The sequence below is a fragment of the Phoenix dactylifera genome, chromosome 9 (genome assembly GCF_009389715.1).
Source record: "Phoenix dactylifera cultivar Barhee BC4 chromosome 9, palm_55x_up_171113_PBpolish2nd_filt_p, whole genome shotgun sequence".
Taxonomy (NCBI): Eukaryota; Viridiplantae; Streptophyta; class Magnoliopsida; order Arecales; family Arecaceae; genus Phoenix; species Phoenix dactylifera.
In genome coordinates, this window is record NC_052400.1 from 2895399 (window position 1) to 2920506 (window position 25108).

The window sequence follows — 25108 nt, forward strand, 5'->3', positions numbered from 1 at the left end:
TCGACTTCGTGTTTTTGCCGAAGTGGGCTACTCGAAGTGCAAACATGGGGTCATGACTTTTTTTTTTTTTTTTTAATTAAAAGACGGCTTTAAAAGCCACAATTGCATTGTTAACAATTATACTCTCCAGCGGCATCAAAAGAAAACTTGGGGTCATGAGTCTGATTTTTGATGCTGCAACAGTCTTAATATCAACTCACTGTCCATTGACGTTGTTCTCTCCGACGTGTTCTGTCACGTCCTCCACAGACTTCAAAAAGTAATAAAGGAAGACCCGGTCCCAGAAGCATTTAACTTGGCCAGTGAGGCTTCGTATTAAAAAGAAAAGAAAGGAAAAAAGGCTCCAGCTAACAAGGAAACAAAGGATTTAAATCAACAAAGATTTTTGATGTACGATCTTACATGGCAAATCGCACGGATCTAGTTTTGGATATCCTCTTTCTATCCAATTTTACAATATTTTATTTTTTTAACTCCAACAAATATATTTATTTTAAATTAATTTAAATTATTTAATTTATTTAAAAATTTATTATAAAATTAAATTGCTATTATTAGTACTGCTGTCGTTAATGCAAACGCAACATTTAATTGAAACGAGACTGAAAACTTCCGCATACTCGATCTGCTCAATGGGCTGACGTACAATGGATATGCCTAAAACCAGTGTAAATTACACATACGCCTGCTAGGTGACCAGCAAGCAAGTGTTACCGTGCATACTGCCGTCCATGCACATAAACATTTAAGCATAACTTAGACATGCGCAGAAGATAAGAACTAAGAGGCGTCATTTAGGGACAAAAAAAATCATCACGTTGATTATTTTTGAGCTTTGGGTGACAGTTTGCATTCTTGACAACCACAAAATATTTCAATAACTTGCTTCTTTTCTCATTTTAAGTCATCAAATTCACTTCCTTGCATAGGTACTGGCTTTTCTTCCAACCACCATACACGTTCAACCCTGTCCAAGGCTGTGCAGAAAGATTTCAAAAGCTTAACAGGAAGACCATACAAAAATATGGAAAAAATGTCGAGGATTTAAAAATACTAGCTTACCTTAATGATATAATATTTGATGCAACAGGCTAAGATTCACAAAAGTGAGTCCAAATAGATTCATTCAAGGCTTTGCTGCTAATAGTTTGCTTATGTTCAGCTGAACCTCTTTTTTTCTTCGTTTTTGAAATTTTGCATACACGCTCAAATTCATACTGTATGATCCTGAGCCAAGATTGACAATCCTTAAGAGAACTCAACCACCAGCTTGCAGTATCTATCATCCACAATGCTCCATAATACAATTGATCTGAGTGAATACGCTGATTTTTGCTTCATGGCTAGTTAAAGAATGAATAATGGAACGCAGATTACAAAAGAGAGTAAATACAACTAATGTACAAAGAATGGCATTGAGCCGCCGCGCACTCAAATCACTCAAACTCTACATTTTGTGTTAAAATGGTGACTTAGGAGAACTACACTGCTGATATTATACAGATGCCGGTGAGTACTTGTAAAAGATACCAGGCAGAACTCTCCATGCTGAAAAGCTGCTAATTATTTCACAATTCCACCACTTGGAACCTACAAAGAATCACTAACCAGCTTCTGCCGTTGATGCCTCCAGAGTACAAGGTTCTCGAGTAAGTCCGGGTATATCAAGTTCAAGCAATGGCTTCAGCCTCTGCTCCACTTCCCTGCGTTGCAGATTTATCTCTTCAATTACCATAGACTCGGCTGTCTTGCAAGATTGCTCATCCCTGAAAGCTAGCGTCCATCTCCCATCAACCAAAATCTTTGCCTTCCCTTTGCTGAAAGCATCATACTTCGCAGGGTCCAAAAAGGGAAAAGTCGATGGGCGAATGCATAAATGCAACCACTTTGAATGCTTTTCATCTATCCTCGGCTGATGAATAGTGAAAACAGGGAAAGTCAGCACCATTTCGCTATTTGCCATCTCTGATTTGAAAAAGCACACAAAAGAAGACTATGCTTCTGCATATTTCATCTCAAGTATTTCAACAGTGAACATGATTTGTTGAAAAAGGGATGGAGAGAGGAGGGGGAGAGATTTGAGAAAATCAGCATTTGTCAGGAACCATCCCAGTGAAGTTAACTTGCATGCAGCAAATAGTCGGAGCAGTACCTAGATGACACACAGTTCATATTGTAACCTGAAAGGTTGCTGGAGCCTTACATCATGATAAAATGGTAATCAAAAATGTCACTTGAAGGGATATCTCTGAATTGTGGTTGGGATGAGACTCAGATTACATTCCGGCTTGATGCTTGTTCAAGAGCTTATTCTCCATTACAGTTTCCAAGGTTATTCAATTTGCGAATGCAACAATAGCTCATGAAAGTGCATCCTACAATGGTTATGGCTCCTTGGTTTCATAGGCATTTATTGGTTTGAGAAATACAGTATCACAATTGGTTGTTTGGTGAGTTAAATTTGAGTTCTTAGCATATGGAGGATGGGTAGGTGGATTTTGTAACATGGGACCTCGCAGTGGATGCTGGGTGAATATTAAATTTCTAACCCCAACAGCTTTTCCATATGTTGGACCATCTGAGATTATTTCAGTCCGCAAAGGGATAATCAATTAGGAGACCTATTGTAGAATCATGCAAAGCATCAGGAGATAACCTGAAACTGAGTGTTCACTTGATCAAATCTCAAATTGCATTTCTGCACAGGCTTTTTTAGGAGTTTGATCTTCAATTCATCAGATTTGTGGTGTGAATGCTTTTGTTTTTTTTTTTCTTTTCCAGAGAAGGGGTCAGCTTCTCTGATCCCTTCAGCATGAGCAATCATTTGGTCAAACTGGGAGCAAAGTCAAGTCAAAAAGTCGATATAAGGCCATGCAAGAATATATGTCACAGTAAGGACAGTACTTTTAAAAATTTACGACATGAATTGAGCAGTACCAAGGAGGCATTATTATTGAAAATTTGAAGGTAAACAATATAATAACGCTGCTTGTACATGAAATTAGCTACTGGGCTGCAGAAATTAAGGAATGCAGGCATCAGCGAGGCAGTGCTTTCTATGTTCTAAATTAGAAGCATATGAAAATCCTAAACATTTATTCTGTACATAATGATTAGTGTCCCACCAAGTTCTGATATACTCTACCTATATTAGTATACCTTAATTAAATTAGGAGAGAAAAATCAAACAGCAAGTCAATGAAGTTAAGAATCATGAAGAAAGCCGCCAGTCTTGAGGATTATGCCTGGGTGTCTTTTCAAGAGGGTCGTTTCAAAAAGCTAATGCCTAGGCTCATTTAAATGGACTAAAACAACAGCAAAACTGATAGGACAATGGATTTTCAGGTAAGAAAGAAAAACCATGAAGATTAAAGCTTAAATATACATACATCTGAGCCAGCCAAGGGTGCTGTGACACGAATAATTCCAGATTGCTGATTGAGTGGTAATTCTTCTGCCAGGAGAATCCACCCAGATGTTCCCCTTGATAGTGCTAAAAAGCGAAAGTGGCGTTCTTTTCCTCTCTCAAATGCTATTCTACAAGGTAACGCATTGACTGCAAAATTAACAAAAAAAAGGGTTCAAATTCAAGACCTCGACATAAAATTTAACAACATATGGACATCCCATGGTAATGGTAACTTCATACTACTAATACCAATTTTAAGCAGAATTGTGAAATGAAAGCAATCATATAGCTTACCTAAGTTAATTTCACAGCCAGGTTTTGGTACTAGAACATCCAACCCAACAGTTTTTGTTTGGGAAGATACAGGAGAATCTATGGGAGAATGAATGGGAGGTAGGTCAGCTAAAGTTCCTCCAAATGATAAAAATAGAAGCTGGCGTTGAAGTACGAATACCTGAAAATATCATTACTAATGAATCATCGATTCCACATGCATCAAAAAGAGACAACAAGTACATGTTTGTATATTATGAATGGTTTGTACCTGCAGAAATGCTTAAAAAGATGGGGAATAGTCCACCTTCACAAATTATAATAGCCAAATCATGATCTACTGTGCCAGTACCGGGTGCTGGACCAGCTACCTGGGCACGGGTCAATACGGGCCCGTGTCGTGCCGGGCCAGGACTATGCCAACACAGTAGAGAAGGCGGGGGAGAGGGCAAACGGGAGAGAGAAAAAGAGAGAGAAGGGGGAGAGAGAGAGGGAGGCCGACAGAGGGGACAGAGGCCGGCGGCCGGGGCAGCAGGCAAAGGCTGCAGCTGTTCCCCTCTTTCGAACGAAACAGGAGTCCAGTCGCTAAAAAATTTCGTGATTTTTAAGCGATTTGCCGACTTCACTTAAAAATTACGAATTTTTTTAGCAGTCGGACGAAATAGGAGAATGGCCACGGCCTCCACCTACTGCTCGGGCACCAGCCTTCGCCACCCTCCGCCGGCCTCCCTCCCTCCCTCCCCCCCCCCCCCGCTCGCTCTCTCTTTTCCTCTCTTTCCTTTTTCTTCTCCCCCTCCGCTAACAGGTTTCATTTCCATTGTCGGAACCGTCCCGGTCCGCTACTGGGACGGCTCGATACGACCGGAACCGTCCGGTTCAAGACGGTTTCGCCAACCCTGGACCAAATGCACCCCTTATATGCTACACTTTCTATTCTATAACGAGATTTTTTGCCATTATAATTGTAATTTAGCACCTTTTCCTTTCTTCTTTCTATCAAAAAATCTTTCCCCCTTTCAATCTCTTCCCAGGCAGCCATTTCCCTGACAGAACCATGGTCCACAGAAGGCCAACCATCAGTGGCAGCCAATTCTTGCTAACTTCCTATGTGGATGATACCCAACCTTGAACAAAAGAGATGGGACGAAACTGATATAAATGTTACCATTGTTAACACTTAGGATGAGTCAAAATGTTACCATTATTAACACTAAAGAGGACTTCACCTCAAAAATGTTTGATCAGATTTTCCTCTCATTTACTTATTCATTCCCTGCTATTGTTGGATTACTAATTATGATGTTGACAACTGCGACATTTCCAGGCTCTTTTTTCTCCCTGTTTCACAGTTTGGTAATGGTGGTACAAACAGTTTTTTGTATGTGCTTACCAAGCCATGATTCTACATTCCAACACCTACCCATGAAAAATACCAGCATGCATGCACACATGCATATACATTCACAATTGTGTAAAAATAAAGGCTTTAATGCACTTGCTCTCATGGGTTATACCAACTACTATTTGGCAAATGTGATGCACATGCAACGAAGAATGGATGATTGTGATTCCTCTAGCATGCTGAGCAGAGCGAAAAACAAAGCTCTTGCATGGTGTCCATGATTCTTAAGAAAATTTCCTAAAAAAGAAAGAAAGAACTCCAAAAGCACCATACTTATATTAAAAGATAACACATCATGGGAAGACAATATGCCATAGGATTTTGGATGTTGCTTTCTAGCACCACTGGATAGGGAAAAGAAAGTTCTCCAAATAAAAAGTGACCAACCTTGACCATCTCGCGCATTCTTTCACCAGCAACAAAAGAGGATTCACCTGGAATACTATGAAGCTGATATTAAGAACCATCCATTGTGAGCATTCTCTTTAAAATAAATTGTGAAGCACATCTGATTATCAGGAAAGAATGTAAAACATAAACAGAAGCAAACATAAACGACTTTATAGATCTAACCTCCAGAAGAGAGTGTCTGTGATGGAAGAAGAATGGATTTTGGGTTTTTTGGAGGTGATGAAGCCTCGATTGCTGATTTAAAAGTTATGGCAGAACAACCATTAGCCAAAACAATGTGAATATGCATCAGTCAATAATTCCCAACAAGATTCAAAAGTACCTCTCTTGCAATTCTTCCATTGATCTTTAAGAACAGTTATAAGCAGATCGCACCAGATCCCTTTAATTTCCGTCAAAAGATAAGCGGTGGAGGACTTGTTTGAATCCTGTATATAGCAAGCTTTCTATATTATGAATGTATAAGCATGTACAACTGAATCAGCAACTGAACCAGAAACTGTTCCATGTCAGATGTAATACAAAACAAATTTGCATGTATTACAGATATACGAGTTTGAAAATTGTGTATCCATTCATGCCTGTGCATACATAATCACAGAAATCTTGTCACATTTTAATCTAATCATGAAAGAAATGGAATAACGGGAGAAACAGTTCTATGTGACACCAAAAAGGTTAATCAAGAAACTTAATAAGAAGAATTAGTTCTTGACCAACATTATTTAATACATTTAAAAATGTAAAAATGTCTTCCATTTGATTTTACATCTAAACTTCATGCTAGCATTTTGTGAAAAAGGACCACCAAGATGGCCTTTTATTTAATGCAATCTTATTGAAAATAAAGAGGTTGGCATGTCAAGTCAACTAAAGTGAAACTCTAAGTTGTTCCTTCCACTTGAATACTGAAAAGTTCACAAAATGAGTTGCCATATTCACCTTTCTGCATGGACATGCCAACATGAACAGTACCAATATAAATTAAGTAATTTACAATAAAATAGCTCTAATAGCTTTAAAAAGTAAAAAAACCTAAAATTTATATCACAAAACAAAGAAACAAATCACAATTCCCAGCATCAATTTTCTATGATCAAAACCGGTGAAACCCCATTCCGACAAAAAGCACACAGAGTCTAGTATTGTTATTTATTATCTCATTATGCATGAGGTTGAACCCCAATATTATATTCTCCTGAGTCCTCCCTGCCCATAGGAGGTTTACATCTCAACATTTTGGTCGGGCCACTAAGAAAATCCCTTTTCTAGATCCATGTAATTTTCCCTCAACATCCAATGTTCTGGTTGGTTAGGTTATCTGAAAATTTAGAGCTTGCAGCATCTTTTAAACCCAGTTATACACTCCTAACATCAAAATATAGAAATTGTCAACCTTCATAGCTCCCCCATATGGTAGTCCACTAGAAAGCTGATATCCACAATATCAATGATTGCAGTATTGTGAATCGTTAGGAGACCAGTATAGTGCAGTAGCAGTACAGCACCCGTACCAGACCAGACTGTAGCAATACCGTACCAAATTGTACGAACCATACTAGTAGACCAAAAATAACGGATTTCCTTATTTTTGTTTTTAAGGTTTTTAAACTAACCTTATTTAGTTTTCAATGGAAAATAGGTTTGAGTTAATTTTTGATGTTTAAATGCGATATACTTTAATTTTTCTAATTTTTTCTCATTTATGAGATGCAACATAAAAGAAAATCAACCTCTAGTACTCCAAGTTTTTACAGAACTCATTGCAGAATCAACCTCCAGTATTCCAATTTTTGGATCGCCTACACTATCAAATTGGATTATTAACCACCTGTTTGGAGAAATCCAACAAAAGACAGACACCTAGTCACACCAATTGTCTTCTGGTATGAAATACCTCCTCTCTTAAGCAGTTCCTTACAAGAGTTTAGCTTATAGTACTCAGTAGCTATAACCTGAATCCTTTTTCAACCTGGCAAAGTTTCCAAAAAAATATCAAGCTCTTGGCTATTCCTTCCCTTCCCCAATCATAATGTGGATAATTATGTCACCAAAAATTGATAATGGGGGAAATCGTTTTTTCATGAAACCATCTATTTGCTGATTTAAATTACTTGATTTAATAGAAAATCACTTGCAAGACTTGCCAGACATTTTGCAGATTGCCAAAAAGTAACCATGCAAGCTCTAGCTACTTTATTCACCTTATTAAGCCATTAACATGTTACACTTGCCCCTTAAAAAATTGCAAATGTAATTAGAAGGCATTTGACAAGGCAGATTGCAAGTGGAAGCAGTTTATAAATTGATAAGGTAATGAATAATTACATTTATGTTATAGTGACCAAAACTTTATGAAGCAAGATGATATATTGTCATAGATGGAAGAATGCAACATTTAACGTTTCACAAGTCAACAGCAATTGCAACAGCTTCCCAATTCACTCTATTAGCATTTTATCAAAATGGCATAAAATGCAAACCTTTTTCATTCATACAAAAATAAATGTGTTTAAATCCCATCGCCATTTAACATCAACAGTGATCCAGAAACATACAAAAAATGAAAAAACAACTCACTAGGAATCTAGGATTTTACCTTTAGTCGTTCAAGATGAAGAGAGGTGAATTCTTCCTCCCCATGTGGGAGCAGCTGCCGTAAAAGCCAACCACCAGCCCATAGTATATCTGCAGATACATCGGATCTGCAGAAAAGACTGACTAATGCATCGAGCACCTACAGAACAAAAATAACCACTATGTAAATAGCAATTGCTTGCACCCTAAAGCACGGGGTCTATATTTTACTCTAATGATATGGTGTTTAGTGTGTAAAATATAATAAAATGCTTCAAACACTATAGCTAGGAAGGGGGGATGTTAATCAGATAAATCTGTAGTCCAAGGCAAACACAACTTTGACCCAAATTATGCATTACAGGTTGCCCATTTAATGCAACAAAAAAAAAAAACCCTTCAATCCAATATTAGGTACTTAAGTTTGACTTTTCCAAAACCAGATGTGAAATTCTCAGTTTTTATTTATATTTTTTTCTGATTTAAGATCATTAGAACAGCTTCTCAATATTGAAATTATTGTTGGAAAGACCAAGGAGAAAGCTAAAAGTCAAGCAGCAAGACCTGAGATCTGTGTAGTTGAGAGCTAATCCCTTGTTCTGCACAATGACTCAATAGCCCAAACTGATCCTACAAAAGAAATACAAAACAAGCTTGATTAAACTCTAAACACAGGTCAGCCCCAAAATCAAAACAATTCAGCAGAAAGAAAATAACTTTTAACTGACAGGTATCTCAGAGCCTGGTAGAGGCATGAGCATGATTTCAAACCACAATACCTCAATTAACAAAATATTCACAATAATCTTGTAATTAGATTGTGACAAAGATAATTTGCTTTAACATGCGTTTTGGTGGTCCTAATGAGGCTGCAATAACACCTCTCTGCTATATAGACAAGTAGTGATATAAGCCTTTGTAATATTAGAGCTCGGATTTAGGGTTTTGGGGGTCATCTATATCCACATCTATCGGATCAAAGCCATGACAGCATCCACCTGGTAATATTTCATGAACAGAATTTCCATGTTCCCATTCTCTTAATCCCATGCCTGTCCTTTCCCTCGGTTTGGGCCTTGGATCAGTGCCTTAAATACAGGTGCTGGCTTTTACCAGGAGAAATGGAAGTGCTGAGGCTCAATTCAGCCATAGGCTCTGCCGGTGGCCGAACCTTGAGCATAGAAGGCTTGGTCACATGTCCCCATCATTGCAAACTCACACTTTTTACCTCTCCTATTGAGGTTATGTTCTCCATCTAGCAAGGTTTAGCCACAGTATGGTCACGGTCTGGGTGCATCGTCTCCTTTCACTTTCCCACAGCTTCTCTCCTCAGATCCTCGAACTGATTTAGGATATTCATCCTCACTGCCACCAACACTTAGGCCATTGCCTTCAGACCATCCATTCCAACTGCACCACCACCACCGGCAACCACCACCTTCACCGGCACCTTTGCCGCTAGTACCCTCACTAATGCTTGGAGCTGGACCTCTGCCACCCTCCCCTACCAGCACAAACTGTTGGGCCAGTTGGATTGAGCGCATATATGTTTGATTAATTGCGTGTTTACTGATTGTTGTTTGGGTTTCCTTGCGTGGAAATTAAAGTGAGCATACCAAGTAAATTTGATAGATTGTGCTTGGGTTATTTTGGTTAGCATAATTGTGCTTTGGTTGTATGACATGTTGATATGGATTGGTTTGAACTTTGAAGTTATGATGATTATCTGAGAAGACTTTGGGCTTTGACCTATTTTGGTTGAGCAGTTTACTCTTTCCTTCAGGCTTCTTTTGAGATGATTTCCTGAGGAAACTTCTGGTTTTTTCTCAGTGTTGGCTAAGCAATGCATTTTCTTCCCATGGGTACTTTTGATCCTGCAAAGTGCTATGATGAACTTTCCCTGAGCATTATAGGATTAAGATTTTTATGGTTGAGCAGTGTTGTTCTTTTCCATGATAGGTTCCTGTTGTCATGGACATTTTTGATTCTACAGAGTGCTATGATGAATTTTTCCTAAGCATTCTAACATTCAAATTGCTATGGTAAGTGGTGTTATTCTGTTGTGACCATCTTGGATTGGCTTGCTTCTGTTGTACAATGAAGGCAATGTTTGTATTGGTTATTGATTTCGCTTAGAGATTCTTATTAGGCCTTCATTCCCAGAAGGTTAAGATCCTGGACCCACATCATCTAAAATCTTAAAGAAGTGGAAACATTTAGTCAGCTGTTCTTGTAGCATAACGGGGGTGGTCAAAGATGGATAGGCACCTCCTTGGATGGGGAAAGGTGATGTCCCAATCATGGGATATGAGAGAGCAATCTAAGCAGCCTGGGTGACTGCTTCACCTTGCCTATTGTTGGTCAGATCCATCCAGAGGAAGGTCAACCAGACTGGCCACCTGAATGAAGTCGGCAAACTCCTCTATGCTACTGTCAATGCCGGAACTGCCACCACCCTTTTTCCACCGGAAGAAGGGTTGTATTTAAAAATTATTCGGAAAGAAAGTGGACCTGAAAGAATAGTGTAGTAGATTTTTTAAGTTGGGCTACTAACAAGGAATTCCGGTCATTAATTGATTGCTCCTTCTGATGTTGGGCTTCCCTTCATCCAATATTGATAAAGATTATCAACTGATTACCTTTACTGCTTTTCTTGAGTTGGACTGGGGTTTACCGAAATCAGTTCATCGGACACATAGGATGTTTGTTTTCTTTATACATTTATCATTTGGGATGGTTTCTTTGCTTCTTTGCCTTTGTTTTGTTTACATCGTGCAGTTTTATATCCTATCATGATGGGTGTACATTATGGTTTGCTCAGGGTGGTCTTAATTAAGATTCATTTATTTGCATTGCATGCAAGTGTCTTTACATTGTCGTACCATTGTTTTGGGATCCAGACATATGTAATTATTAGCACACCTAGATACCTAACATGCTGAAAATTCGAATATCCCTTCTATTGGTTGCTGTTGGTCCTAAGCAATTCATGAAGTACCACATAAACACAGTATTTGTTTGTACTGATTTTTTTCGCCTGATTCTATATGCCTTGCCTATACTTTTTTATTTATTATTATTATTATTATGATGATGATGATGATGATTATGATGATGATGATGATGATTATTAATATCATGATGATTATTGTTAATATCAAGATAATTATTATGATGATGATGATCATCATCATCATCATCATGACTATCATTACGATTATTATTATTGTTGGTAACCGGAAGAGCAAACCTTGATTATTATTATTGTTGTTGTTATGATTATTATTATTATGATAATGATGATGATGATAACAACATCTATAACTTGCCAATACATGAGTAATTTATGCACTCCCATTTGAACGATCTATAAGCATAACATTTTATGCTCATTCCACATGATCCAATCACTGCACATCACACAGGCTGCCTGCTAGTTACAACAATACCTCAACTGTCAGAGATGGTACCGCTGAATATTATTATCCTTGCTCAACCAAAAGAATTTCAACATTGACACCAACCAATAAATTTACCAAATCAAAACCTCAGCTTACAATTTCATGGAAGACAGCGAAAGCAAAAAAAATGGACTTGGCTTTAGAGAGCAGAAGAAATTCATTAGCAAAGCTACAAGTAATTGAAAATTATAAAGGAACTAAACAAGAGTGATTAAGAGATTGCTAGAATCTGATGAGACTGCACTGCAACCAAAAATAATATTCGAGAAAGAAGATCTAAAAGAAAGTTGGATCAAAGCAACATGAATACCTCAAGTTTGTGCAGGTATCCATCAAGTTCGGTAGTTATGCTATCTTTCATCATGCTGTTCTCTGAAGAAAACAGCTGCTCCTCACCTGAGTCTTCACCTACTAAAGCTTGCTGCAGGCAAACAACAAATAAGTCAAAGAAAGAATTGCAACTTTCAGGAAAATATAAGAAGAAAATGGCATTGGAAGCAAAGTTATTTTTCCTTCTTCAGAAAAAAGGAGCTTGTTTTCACGACAAGAAACAATAGATTTTCCTTGATGAATACATCATAAGTTTGTAAAGTTGGATTTGCCACATACACACACACATGATAACAGCTGGGAACAGGATGACACCAGTTCATTGCTGTGATAAGTGTTCATCATAATCATCACTAAAAAAGATCACAAACATTTTTTATTTTATAAACACACTTCGAGTTTTAGATATATATGGAAAAAGGCAAATTTTTAATTCTATGGATGTATTCCTACTGTAAATGATAGATTCTATGGTTTGTTAATCCTATTGTATAAGGTACAGGATATGTCATAAACAACTAATTATGCTTTATGGATGCTATTTTACACAAGCGTGCGCAATGTTTTAACAGGTCGCAGCACCATGCAGACAGTCAAGGGTCCGCATAGCACATGCATTATGCAGTTTGTATATGCTGGCACATATGAAGTTAATAAATTATTAAAAAAGTAAAATATATTATGCACAATAATAATGATATGTTTAAAAAATATAGTAATACTAATAACAACATCATCTAGTAATTAGTGCATCTAGTCATTAGTGCTTGCTGCTTAGTAATAGATTTTTAGTAGCAATAATTATAGCATATTGACATTGTTAAAATACACATATCCAACCTGCTTAAAACCCACAACTATCAGCTTGGACATGCCTTATTTGCATGGGCCTACATAAGAGCAGCCATATATCTGGTAGCACAATAATAAAAGGGCTATGTATACGTTTGTACAAAGATAACTGTTGAATACACAGCCACTGAGTACATAATGCTAATCCTACTGTGTATGTGCCTGCGAAGTGCTAAGAAACTCTCTTTTGAGCCCATATGTGGCCCAATCGCATATAATAGACACATATAGGTTATGTGGCGAGCTTAGGAACCACATACACATATGCAGCCTTATGCACTGTATTTTAAAACAGTGTGTAGAGCTGTACCTTATCGTACTTTTTCAATAATTCCCTTACCAACATATCCATATATAGTGTCATAACCATTTCCTGTATACATGTCCATGCTTCATATATTCAGTTAACAAAAAAAAAAAATCTTAATCAATGTACAAAAGGAATGCGCCAACCCAAGACAGCAAGTCGCAACATCTGACAATTAAGCTTCACTTTTGAAATTCTCAAAAGTAGGACACAATTTGAGATAGAAAAATATCTGTTGTTATCAGGATATTTTGTGACTTCTAATTCTAATTCAAGGTTTCAAGGGCTGGCCAATGTCAGCCCACACTCAGCACCAAAGGCAGGTACAGACACTGGAAAAGCGTGGTCATGGCACCCATTAAATCATTTTTCATATTTAATTTGTTAAAAAAATCTTTTTGAAACTTTTGTAATTTTATTTTTTTTTTTTGTTTCAGCATGGCTTGGCACAAATTTTGTGCATTGGCACACGTGCCATGATGTGCCAGGTGACCATTACTTGTACTGGCACTGACATGTGAAACCATGGTTTGCCGAACCAAGTCGAACCGGGAGGTTCGGCCCGTACCGAGCCAACCCGACGGGGGACTGGGTCAGTTCACCACTTTTTTTTTCAGAACCGGTCCCAACCGCACGGTATCGATCCAAACTAGCCAGTTCTGTGTGAAACCAGTACGAACCGGCCGGTTCGCACCGAGTCGGACCAGTTCCGAACTGGTCCCCCTCTCCCTCTCTCTTCTCTTGGTTTTAAAGATGAGTTGGGAAGACTTGAGAAGTTTCACAGAGCCAGAACTTCAACAAGAGATCCGAGAATACTTATAACCTAGAGCGCATTCCTTATGGAATGAACATACAAAACTACGTCGCTTGGTTAGAAGGGTGGGTTAATGTGCCTCCTGACTATGCTAATGATCCGAATATCTACGAGAAACATCGCCACTTAACTAGATTTTATATATCAGTACGTATATTGTACTTTAAATATATGTAATTGATCGAATTATTTTATATTTTTCATCTCACTAGTTAATTTTAGAATATTTCATGTTGCTTCTTGTAGCATGCAATATCTCACTAATTATTTTATATTTTGTATCACTTTAAAACAAGAAGATGCATCATTTAGGTTATACCGGAATCATAGAAATATTAAAAAATATCAAGAACATTAAATTATACTTCAAATCATTGAAAAAGTTGAAAAAATTAATTACCAATAAATCAAAGCTAGAAAGCTTTTAAAAAAATTTGGGCGCGCTGGTTCCGTAAATTGGGTACACCGGTTCGAATCCGGTATGTCCAAGCATACCATACCGAACTGGTACCGTACCGAACCACCCTGATCGGTACAGGTCTCAATACCAGTCCAGCGAACATTGTGTGAAACCTTGGTCTCATTAGCCTAACAACTAGCAGTAAAAGCAGAATATGATGTTTCAACTTCTGGTAAGATATCATCTAACCAACTAAGAATCGGATAAAAAGAAAAATTCAAAAAACAAGAGATGATGGAAGCTACCAGAAAATGATGGAGACTTACAAGCAAGAGCTTCTTATGTTGCTTTCTTTGAGGAAGAATTCCAAGTCCATCTAGCATTGATTCATCTAGTTCTTTAGATTATGGCATAGATGTCAATAAATAATGCATCAAGATAGCTAAGCAGCACAAGAAACTAAATGAAACAGTTCTAATCGGACCTTTTGTTTGCAGCAAGGTTGCTAGAAAACTCAAAGAACCCAAAACTTCTAAGTCATTTCCACCGCTGACATATGATAGCAATACCTCCCTGGAATGTACAAAGATGACCGCCAGATCAGGAAAGGCAGTAAATGACATGAGAAGTAATTCTAGATGTGTCCAGAATGACTATTGTTAAAGGCACAAATTAGATTCTACAATGAGAAAGGAATTTAGAACAGAATTATTACTCACGACTCCTTGAGAAATATACAAATGGCAGTTCAGCAACTGATCCAAAAGGAGCAAAAAAACCCTCTATACCAAACAAGGAACTCAGTTGTATACTTGTATGACTAGCACACAAACACCAATAACTAGTTACAAGGAGCATATATAGGGAATGAAAGACTAAGTTTGTAGTATTCAAAAGATCCCTTTACCAGGCTACCATGTTTTCAATGAGGCTCCAAATAATTCTAGCTAATCATGTCTATAACAATTATGAAATAAAAAGTATATCCATATCTAATGGTGGAGCCCCCTTTTTTTATTATTTTGAGTAGCAATAAGGTCATATTTAATGTGTTTTCTTCTTACACATCCTTCTACTATGTGTATGAGCCTGCACATGATAGCATAAATGTATTGAGCCACTATTCTACCAAATTGTGCTATCTTGCTAAGAATAAGATTTGTAAGTATATCCTACATCTGCTCTATGTTCGCTCCTTAATCTTCATTCAGAATATCAAACTGCAACAATAAGATAGCTAGTGATGGCACCATTCTCTTTCATCCTTTCAAATAGCAATAAGAGGCTGTGAAATCCACATGCCGAAGCTGAAGTTCAATTTCTCACTACATTTTTATTTGAACCTTATGGAAGCCTCATATCCTTCATAAGGGATAAACTGAGCCAAGAAAGAAATGAACAATCGCAAGTGAAAAGGGTACAGAAAGTATCCTACAAAATGATGTAAATATCGTTAGAACAATAAAATAGCAAGCTGTGAGAAGACACAACAAACGGTGTGCTAGGCATCATAACCCAAATGGCTAGATGATCGCTAATATCATGCTCTGGTGTTTATGGAAGAAAGGATGGTTTAATGGATAGGTGTTCCGATCAAGGACAGGGAGAATCGTAGAAAGATGATTTGTTAAACAAAATGTTCCGCTTGCAGCAGTGACCAGGTGGGTATTATCAACACAAGTAGACCTTTGGGACTGATAAGTTGGGAACTAATAACTTCTTTGCATCTGCAAGGGAGTGACTAGTTAAGGTATTTAAACAGGCATTCAGGAAGCAAGAAAACATGTAAGGAAGACAATATTTAGTTCTCGATACTTTAAAGAAACTATTTGGCTTATTATAATGACAACTAAAAAAAAATAGAGAACAATCAGGAGAAAACCTGCCATTAGCTCAATAACAGTTTTCATTGACTGAAAAAAAATCCATATCCAGAAAGAACAGAATTTTAAGTTTGGTTTTAAATCAAAAACGCGTAACTGGAATTCATGCACAATTGACATGAAAAGATGCTGTCATATCTTGCCTAATTGATGTCAAAACTTGAAGAAAAATGCAGGACAAGAGGACTAATAACTCTTCCAAGGAAGTTTGAAGGCCAGATTTTTGTAGGTGATTATACAATGTTATCACTTCAGTAGAAAGGAAGTGAAGAAAATTTCAGAATTCAGTGTATCTTTCAATTAAAGATGCAAATAGTCAAAAGGTTTCTTAGTTTCTTTCATGCACTTAAATTTGCTAATGACTTGGCAAACTAATGCATTGAGTCACTTCCACTTTGATTACCCTTTTATCATCAAGTACATCACTTATTGCTTAATAAAGATATCTCACAATCAGGAGTTTTTAAACAACAAAACTGAATGCACACAGAAGATGACTCAAAAGTTTATTCATCATTAATCATACTTGAAGATGCAATCTGATCAATGAATTTTTTTTGAGGGAAAGATCAATGAAGTTACCTCAAGGTACATTGTGAGCCACAAGTATTACTTCGCGAGGAACAATGATTTGGCAAAACATGCTGAGCGGAACCAGAACAATCTAGCGTAGAAACTCCCAAGTCTTCTGTATTTGCTTGAGCATCAAGAGAAAAAGGATCATGCTGCTGGTGTTCTTGAGAGACTCTATGCTCGAAGGTATAACCATTGGGTGATGATTCAAATTTCATAACAAAAACCTCTGGTGGGTAGAATAGTGTGGCAGCAATAATACTTGCCAAATCTTTGGATTTAAAAATATGTAATATACAGCAAAGTAAATATAAGGAGGTGGTGATGCCTATTTGTGCACCCTGGAGCAGCAATGTAACAAATGATAAGAAATAAATCATTTCTCAGAAATCATTAGAAGGACTAATGTAAGTTGATGTCTGGAAGTAAATTAATAGCACTTACACCACTTTGCTTTTTCAGTGAGGGCAGAAGCAACGGAAAAACCAAAAGTCGCAGTATATTATCAGTTATTAATATTCCAAGATCAGGAACCCCAGCTGATATGACATCACTAAAATAGTACAAGTTGTCCTCAATTTCATCCACTGCAGCAAGAATGGAGGAGGATGAATCAGATGGGTATGGGTGCCTGTCCCAGAAGGCAATAATGTTTATTAGAAGAGAACATTGTAAAAATTGATATTCAAGACATATATATATTATGAACAATGGGACCTATTATGAACAAAAAAACTATCCATCTTCAAATATTGTGTGCACATCTGTGTTTGTTGAATGACAGAGATGTGACACTACCATCTTATGATAATAAGCATCCCTCTAAATCCTATCAAAAGTGCAATCGTAAGAGAAAATGATCGGTGGCCATAAGACTTTACAGCTGCCAACCTCATTTCCTCTGTCACAGCCTTTTCACCCACCCTAACCTCACCTTCTCCTCCATTCACCATGGCATTTCCAATATGAGAGATTTTTGTCCACCTGCTGGAGTGGAAGATGAAGCAGGGATGACTAGGTGGAACAGGCGTTGGAACAGGTCTTCCAGGAGGGTCAGACAAAAACAGCAAAGTGGGAATATAAGTGGGAGGTTGCAGAGGCAGTATACTGGTGACTGAAGGAAGATGCAGTTATAGGAGGACATAGTTGATTAATGAAGATGGAAAATTGGAAATAGTTGATCGATAAAAATATAGTCAGAGAAGTAAATGGCTAAATGAGATGGTCTCTCCGGAGGGCATTCTTGGATTGCTAAAACAGATTGTCTTGGAGAAAATGGAGGAATTGAGAGGTGGAACCGTGGGAGGGAGGAGCTGAAAGTGGTGCAAATCATCCAGTCTCACAGGATATACCGCGATTGGAGGGAGAGTGCAAGGAAGAGATGAAAAGTAACTATAGCCATGAAAGCATAGTCGGCGGAATCGTCCCAAACTGTCCAGTTCAGAGCGTACCGAGCTGTACCGGCGGCGGACTGGGATGGTTTCGGCAAACAAAATGAGAAACCAGCGATGGAGGGGGAGAAAGAGAAGGAAAGAGAGAAAAAGTGAGAGAGAGCGGGGAGGGAGGGAGAAGAAGAGGAAGGAAGAGAGAAGAAGGTGAAGGCCGGCCGGCGGAGGGCCGCGGAGGGCCAAGCAGCTGTGAGGAGGAGACGGAGAGGGAGCTGTGCGGAGGAGGCAGAGGAGGGGCTCCGCCTCCAGTTCTCTTGTTTCGTTCGAAATAGGGGTCTCGGAGGCAGAGCCCCTCCTTCGGCCCTCCGCTAGCCTCCGGCACCCTCCTCTCTCCCTCCCTCTACCCCTTCTTTCTCTTATCCTCTCTCTCGTTCTCTTTCTCCCCCGCCCCCTCTACTGTGTCGATACGGGCCCAGCACGGAACGGCATGGGGCTGTACCGATCCGTGCCGCCAGGCAACTGGTCCAGGCCCCGATTCCGACATAACAGTTCTTGTATAAAAGTTTTTAGTTTATGCAAGTGTTATTTTGAGGTTTTCTGATTTTATTAACAAAGATACTAATTCCATACAAAAACAAAAATTTTTCCCAATAATTTTAGTAAGTTAAAAGCCCTAGACTCACCTAGCCGCTTGAGAGATCAATTCATCCAAGTTGGCACAATGCTTCTGGAAATATTTAACCATATTCAAAAAATAATCTGACAATGGGGGGCGCGAAACATATCTGTTAACATATTCATCTCCAACTGAAACAGGAAGCAACAGATAAAAGTGAAACAGTTAGATAAGTGATCATTATGTAGAAGAAAGAGAAAAAGAACTTACCATGAAAGACATTAAGGGTCAATGCACGTACTGCAATACGGACCATAGTTTCTTCATGGAAAGCAAACCGTATGGCCTCAACATAGAGTGGAAAGGAGACTACCTCGTCCTGAACACAAGCAAAAAGGAATTATCTAAATAAAAAAGAGAAAGAAAAATGCATGTCAACATCTAACCAGAAAAGTAGACAACATTACATGTTTTGCTTGATTAAAACTTTTTGTTTTCATGAAGCCAAACGATGAAAAATCAAATATCCATGCTCATTATTGAATGAACCAAAATCATAATCGCAAAAGGATTGTTGCCAACACAACAAAAAAAAAAGACACAAAATGACACACATGCAGTAGCATAATGAGACTGCCAATTGTGCATGCAGTGAAATCCATAAATTATGACAATGCATAAAGAGTGATTCATGTCACAATGATTTATCCTACTCAGCCATCAACTCATAATGATGCTTCACGTGATGACCTAAGTCCCCAAATAAAAGCTTTTTTTAAATCCATATTACTACTTCAAAAGGTTTTATAAGGGTATATACATAAATAGTAAACTTATGTAAGTATGCACGCAATTTCAGATATTTATAAGGGTATACATGCAAAAAATATTTTAATTAAATACTAGTTAAACTAACCTTGTCAAGCAGTCTATGACATCAAGGATAGACTTGCAATAAAAAACAATTTATAAGGGTACACATGCAAATCATGAATTTGAAAGGGTATTCATGTAATTTCAAATATTTATAAGGGTATATAAGCAAAAAACCCTATGATAAATAGAAATATGTAGCAATGAATGTTGACAAATATATTTTTATTGACCAAACCTTTTCTTTTAAGACTTGCTTATCTTAACAATGTTTTATTAATTTGATTTTGTGCTCTGAACTTGGTAATATGTTTTTAATGATGATATGGTATATCATGTGTACAATGAACTTTCTAAGAAACAAGAGGGGCCATTTAAAAGGGCTAGCCAAGTTGATGTTCAAGACAAATTACCAATACAGTCCAAATGTGTATAACATACCCGAAGTAGTCGGCTTTTGAAAGGACGAAAAGAAAAGGAAAGGTTTTCTCAGAGAGTAATCATTATGCATTCTTGCAACATCTCTGACAAGGCTTGGTGTCTTTTTATAATTCAATCATTCAAAGCCTAATATTAGCAAGCATGGTATTTTTTTGTTTCATAAATAACTAAAATAGGCACAACGAAATTCAGCACACAGAAATATAAATTTTGTAACATGTCTCTCATCTATGCATAATTCATATCACTTTTCCTGTCTGTCTTATAGGTATTTCTGTATGCATGAATATGTGTCTTAAAAACTATACTAATTCTTTTATTTTACAAAGCACCCTTTATACTGCTTTCTAAATTTTAAAAAAACAAGATTTAACAACTTGATGGATAAAAAATTGGAAGACAGGAATACAATGGCACTCTGAGTGATCAGACAACAGGATGTCAGGTTCATACATTTTGAGTCTTCACAAGCAATGAGATTGTATTCTTGTTCAGCTTCCCACTTATAGCCCTTCAACAGATTAAAAACGACGAAACTCCATGAGCAACTGAATGACATGAATTTGATAAAAAATGTTCTTTTTTTTCTGAAGGGTGGGGGGGGGGGGGGGGGGAGGATACGGGGTGAAGGGTGTGGACATCATAAATCAAAATAGTATTAAGGAACATGATGAATAGATAAAGGCATGTACAAACCTTAAAAAGGATATGTAGTATGACAGAAGCTCTTCATTTTGAAAGTCAAAGGAATATGTTATGAGGAAGTTAAAGTGTTCATTACTGAAAATATAGTCTGCATCAGACATGAGAATCATATTACATACAAAAACTATAGAATAGTGAATAGTATCTCCGCCCGTTGATAGTAGCAATCGACCAATTATTTCACTTACAAATTGCATGTTCATTTCTTAAATTCTGGATCATAATGCTCATTGTCTGTAGCAACTGAACTGCAACTTTTGTTGGCCTGCTAATCCTCAGTATGCGTGCAAATTCACTCATGATCTGTTCCTCCATGAAGAATCTGAAAAATAGGCAGTATATTATGATAATAGATGTATACAAATAAAATGGAAGAACTGAAGCAACTAAAGAAACTCACTCAAAAAAAGATGGATCATGCTGATCGCCATATGTCACCAATTCCGCGATTGACCTCAATGCTTCAATCACAAAATCCTTCACAAACAGTCATTGGAAATTTAAAGACCCATAGATAAAGCTCGAAAAAATAGAAACCATATCAAGTGATCATCCACCTTGTTAACTTCGTTCACGATTTGAATCTTCTGCAGCTGATCTGTTAGATATCTGCATTGGCATGATACAGGTTATTTAACTGAAGTTTGACAATAGAAGGAAAGAGAGGTAATGTGTTGTTATGGAAGTGTTAAAAGAAATATTGAAACATAGACATTGAAGCAAGAAAACATGTATAGAAATCATGCAGTGTTGCATTCAATTCAAAGTTGAGAAGAAACATTTGTACATTTTAAGTCAAGCAATCAGAGCCAGCTTAGCAATCCATAAATATGCCTACAAAAGTCATACAACAATATACAGTAAAAAAAGATCAACCTGGTTGTTTTGCCATTTATCAAGGGGTTCCAGCATGCAAAGTAGCTATACAATTGAGCAGCTGTTCTTGCAGTACAATATTGCACAGATATGAGAATGTCTAGACAGATCATATGGTGGTCAAGACTATGGAAGCAAGCTAACAAAGTGCAAATACATATCAAGCAACCTAGGGGTGCTTTTAAAGCATGGAATACCATAGCCAATGCCTGGGTTTTGTCGGATCATCGGAGATGGGCTTTCCTCTGCTCGTTGAAACAAAGAGAGGCCATGCAGGTTAGGTTTCCAAAAATTTAGCAGAGAGATACGACCATTGATGAAGATGGTGCCATGATAGCATTCTTTCATCATATGATAATTAGTCATTAAGAAACTTCCACATGATGGGATGTGATTTAAAACACTAGAAGGTAAGCAATATTAGCCTTATTTTATTTAAAAACAAAGAAAAATTACTTCCTAAGAAGTAGTGCCCCTGGCATTTACTATTACTACAGGTATCTATAAGTATAGCAACAAAATAAAAAAGCCTCCATTTAAGCTTATATCTTACAGTCCTCTTAACAGTAGTTTCGAAGTTGACTTTGCAACCTCTTAATAGATTATGAATCTTCTATTAATGTATTACTAGAAGTTTCCTCCATTATGAGTTTTATTGCATAATGATTCTAAACCCAAACTTCATAGCAATGGTTGAAACTGCACTTCACCCTTTTCTTCTTTCATACAAGGGCAGTTTCATTATAATGGCTATAAAAAGAATTACTTGGAAAACATCTACTATTTTGTCATTTTAAAGATTAATGAAGTTTAACCACACTTTTTGATGAAATAATTAGATTACAAACAACCACCAGGCCGAAATCAGTTCTCGTGGTTTCAGTTGCATGCTTAATTCTTGGGCAGGGCATAAGGGGTTCAAGACTTTGCAGCTCTGCAGAGATAGGAACCATCAAATGTCAACCATTATCATCACTAGAAAAGTTTTTCTTTCAAAAAAGAAAAAAGAAAAGAGAAGAAAAAATTACATCTTATCATCCAGTTAAAAATCTTTAAAGCCTATTGACAGTCTCAAAAGTTTCAGGTCAAGCCATTCAAAACTAGTTTATGGTTTACTATAAATCCAAAAATGTGAACTTATTTTTTTAAAAAAGAAAAATAAATTTTGTCCTTGACCAAGAATTTTGTCAGTGTTGGAAGGGTTTGAGGCTTTGCAGCTCTGTGAAGCTGAAATCACAAACCCGCTGCAACCCCTGCGATCACCCAAAAAAAAAGTTTGCAGCTTGCTGTTTGTAGCAGAAATTCTCTAGGGCCTACGAACAAGCTAGAAAGTTCAGGATCAAACCTCCAAAACCATCCAATCTAAATCCAACAATTTACATTAAATAACCACAAAAGAATTCTCAATGAATGAGTTTGTCCTACGTATCTACTATGAGGTTTCTACAGCATCTTTTTCTGATGGATCTGAAATCTTTATTAACTAAGCATCTTCGCATTCTTCAATACCAGTTCTAAGGTCCTTTTGGAAGCCTCCCTCCTCCTTCCAATCCTAGGAAAACAAATCCAAGTCTAACTTAGATCTTGACTGCAAAAGAATAATTCTAAATTTTCAATAATATCCTCTTTTCCAAAACTACTTGTGGTTCTGTTATCAATCCAATTTGGCATCTAGGTACATGCAAATACACATTAAATGGGAACCCTTCAGGAATGGAGACAGTCCCTTCTGAAGGCTTTGCTGTCCCTAGATGCTAAAGAGGGTAGTCTGAGATATCACCAATGATGAGATTTTCTGAAACGTGAGAGCTGGCCATTCTTTCTGACTTTACTCTGATGACCCTCCACACATACAATAGCATGGCCGACTTTCTATTTCCTTCTTGTTCTTTTCCTTGCTTTTTTTTACAGGTAGAAGAATTAATTGACTACTGCAATACTGGATTTTTCGGTTTTCGAGATATACATTCAATCCACCACCATATCTGTAGTACTTCTAAGAGCAAATGGAATGGATCTTTGGCCATCCTGGTCATCCTTGTGTAAATGTCAAAATTACCCAGCCCATTCAAATCCTTTTTATAATATCCCATTAAGGATATTAAATATTTTTTTGTGCAATAGATATGCAATGCCATTATATGAAATTCTATTTCATCATTCTCATTAATATATAAAATCAATATCCTCATGAATCTTAGACTCCACCATACTCCTCTATTCCGTTGAATTGAATTAAATTTCTAAAACAACAATTATAATCTAACATATAAATTTGTTTTCTTCCATTCTAATATAGGCCAGGCCATAGGGTAAAGTAAACCATTTTATAACTGATGCTGATTTTAGTGGTGCCTTGTACCATCTCCTCAAACCAAAACTCTACAGATGCTTCCATCTATAATAAAGAGCAAGGAGAAGAGAAGCACCGTCCATGCCAAGCTCAAGCATGATAAGAGGATCGAGAAGAGGAAACAGGCCAAGGTTCATGAGGTACCACAGTCCAAAGAGCTCTCGAGCTCAACAATGAGGTATGAAATAATCTCTTCTACCAGCTCCTCTCTCTAAGGTTGTTTTTTAGGTTTTTCTCTAAGCTCTTTTTTTCACAAAAATTGTCTTGAAATACAACCTACAATATTCAGGTAAAGCAGGAACAAAACAAGGTCTAACAATTAAGATGAACCATAAATTAAGAGGTTCTAGACCAAGCAGCACAAATAAAGATCGTGGTTAGTCCAAAACTCTTCTTTCAGCCGTCAAGATTTCACCCTTTTAGGCACTCTTTCCCTAAAAACATACATAAAACCCGCCGTATCCCAGTGCAGTAGCAAACAGAAGAATGGGTTTGTAACAATTAAAACGAGCTGTAAACGAACACGCACTTCTTTCAATGTTATGAGATTCTAGACCGAACAGCACGGATAAGGATTATGGTTAGCCTAACACACTTGTTTTAGCCATCTAGATTTCACCCTTCTTGGATTTCTTTCCTAAATGCATATAATCCATCTTATTTCAGTGAACCAGATATCAAAGGACGAGTTTGTGACAAAAATAAACGGAACCGGAAACACCCAATTCTTTGATGGTTAAGAGATTCTAGACCAGACCAAACAGCACGAAATTAACATCGGAAAACGACTCAGGAATTCGAATTCCGACTCAGGAATTCCATACTAGGATCTTTAACAACCTAGAAACCCTAAAGAGGAGGGGCGGCAACGTACCGGAGCTCTTCCAAGGAGAAGCGATTTCTGGATCGCCAGAAAGAAAACCACATCGTGAAGGCGATCCGAGCTGCGACGGATCACACGACGCCCGAATCCAACCAAAGAACCATCGCATCCGCCGATCGGAGACGGGACCTTTAGCTTTCCTTCCCTCTCTCTCTCTCTCTCTCTCTCTCTCTCTCTCTCTCTCTTCTCCCCTCTCCTCTTTTCCTTTTTCTTTTCTTGTTTTCTTTCCTTATCTTGGTTTTCCTCGCCGCCCACGCCTCGCTTCTCTGTCGGAGGGGAAC

The 25108-nt window shown here is 37.5% G+C and overlaps 1 protein-coding gene across 3 annotated transcripts; it reads right to left on the reverse strand.

The window, feature by feature from the left end:
* Positions 1-1141: 1141 nt before the first annotated feature.
* On the reverse strand, positions 1142-25108 carry LOC103714108 (protein TRANSPARENT TESTA 9-like). 3 transcript variants are annotated; one of them, XM_008801247.3, is made up of 21 exons: positions 24819-25108; positions 21273-21324; positions 21116-21192; positions 20904-21037; positions 20707-20803; positions 20464-20521; positions 18967-19075; positions 18764-18887; positions 17137-17323; positions 16702-17033; positions 14721-14809; positions 14563-14612; positions 11844-11954; positions 8637-8702; positions 8095-8232; positions 5818-5923; positions 5658-5729; positions 5472-5518; positions 3704-3863; positions 3390-3556; positions 1142-1912 (listed from the first exon to the last, which is right to left on the reverse strand). In XM_008801247.3, exons 1-21 carry the CDS (start codon positions 24869-24871, stop codon positions 1604-1606), a joined length of 2538 nt encoding a protein of 845 aa, XP_008799469.2. In that variant the 5' UTR covers positions 24872-25108; the 3' UTR covers positions 1142-1603. The 3 variants fall into 3 exon arrangements, with proteins under 3 accessions (XP_008799469.2, XP_008799467.2, XP_008799470.2); XM_008801245.3 differs by having other exon boundaries at positions 14563-14633; XM_008801248.4 differs by lacking the exons at positions 20464-20521; positions 20707-20803 and having other exon boundaries at positions 14563-14633; positions 24819-25107.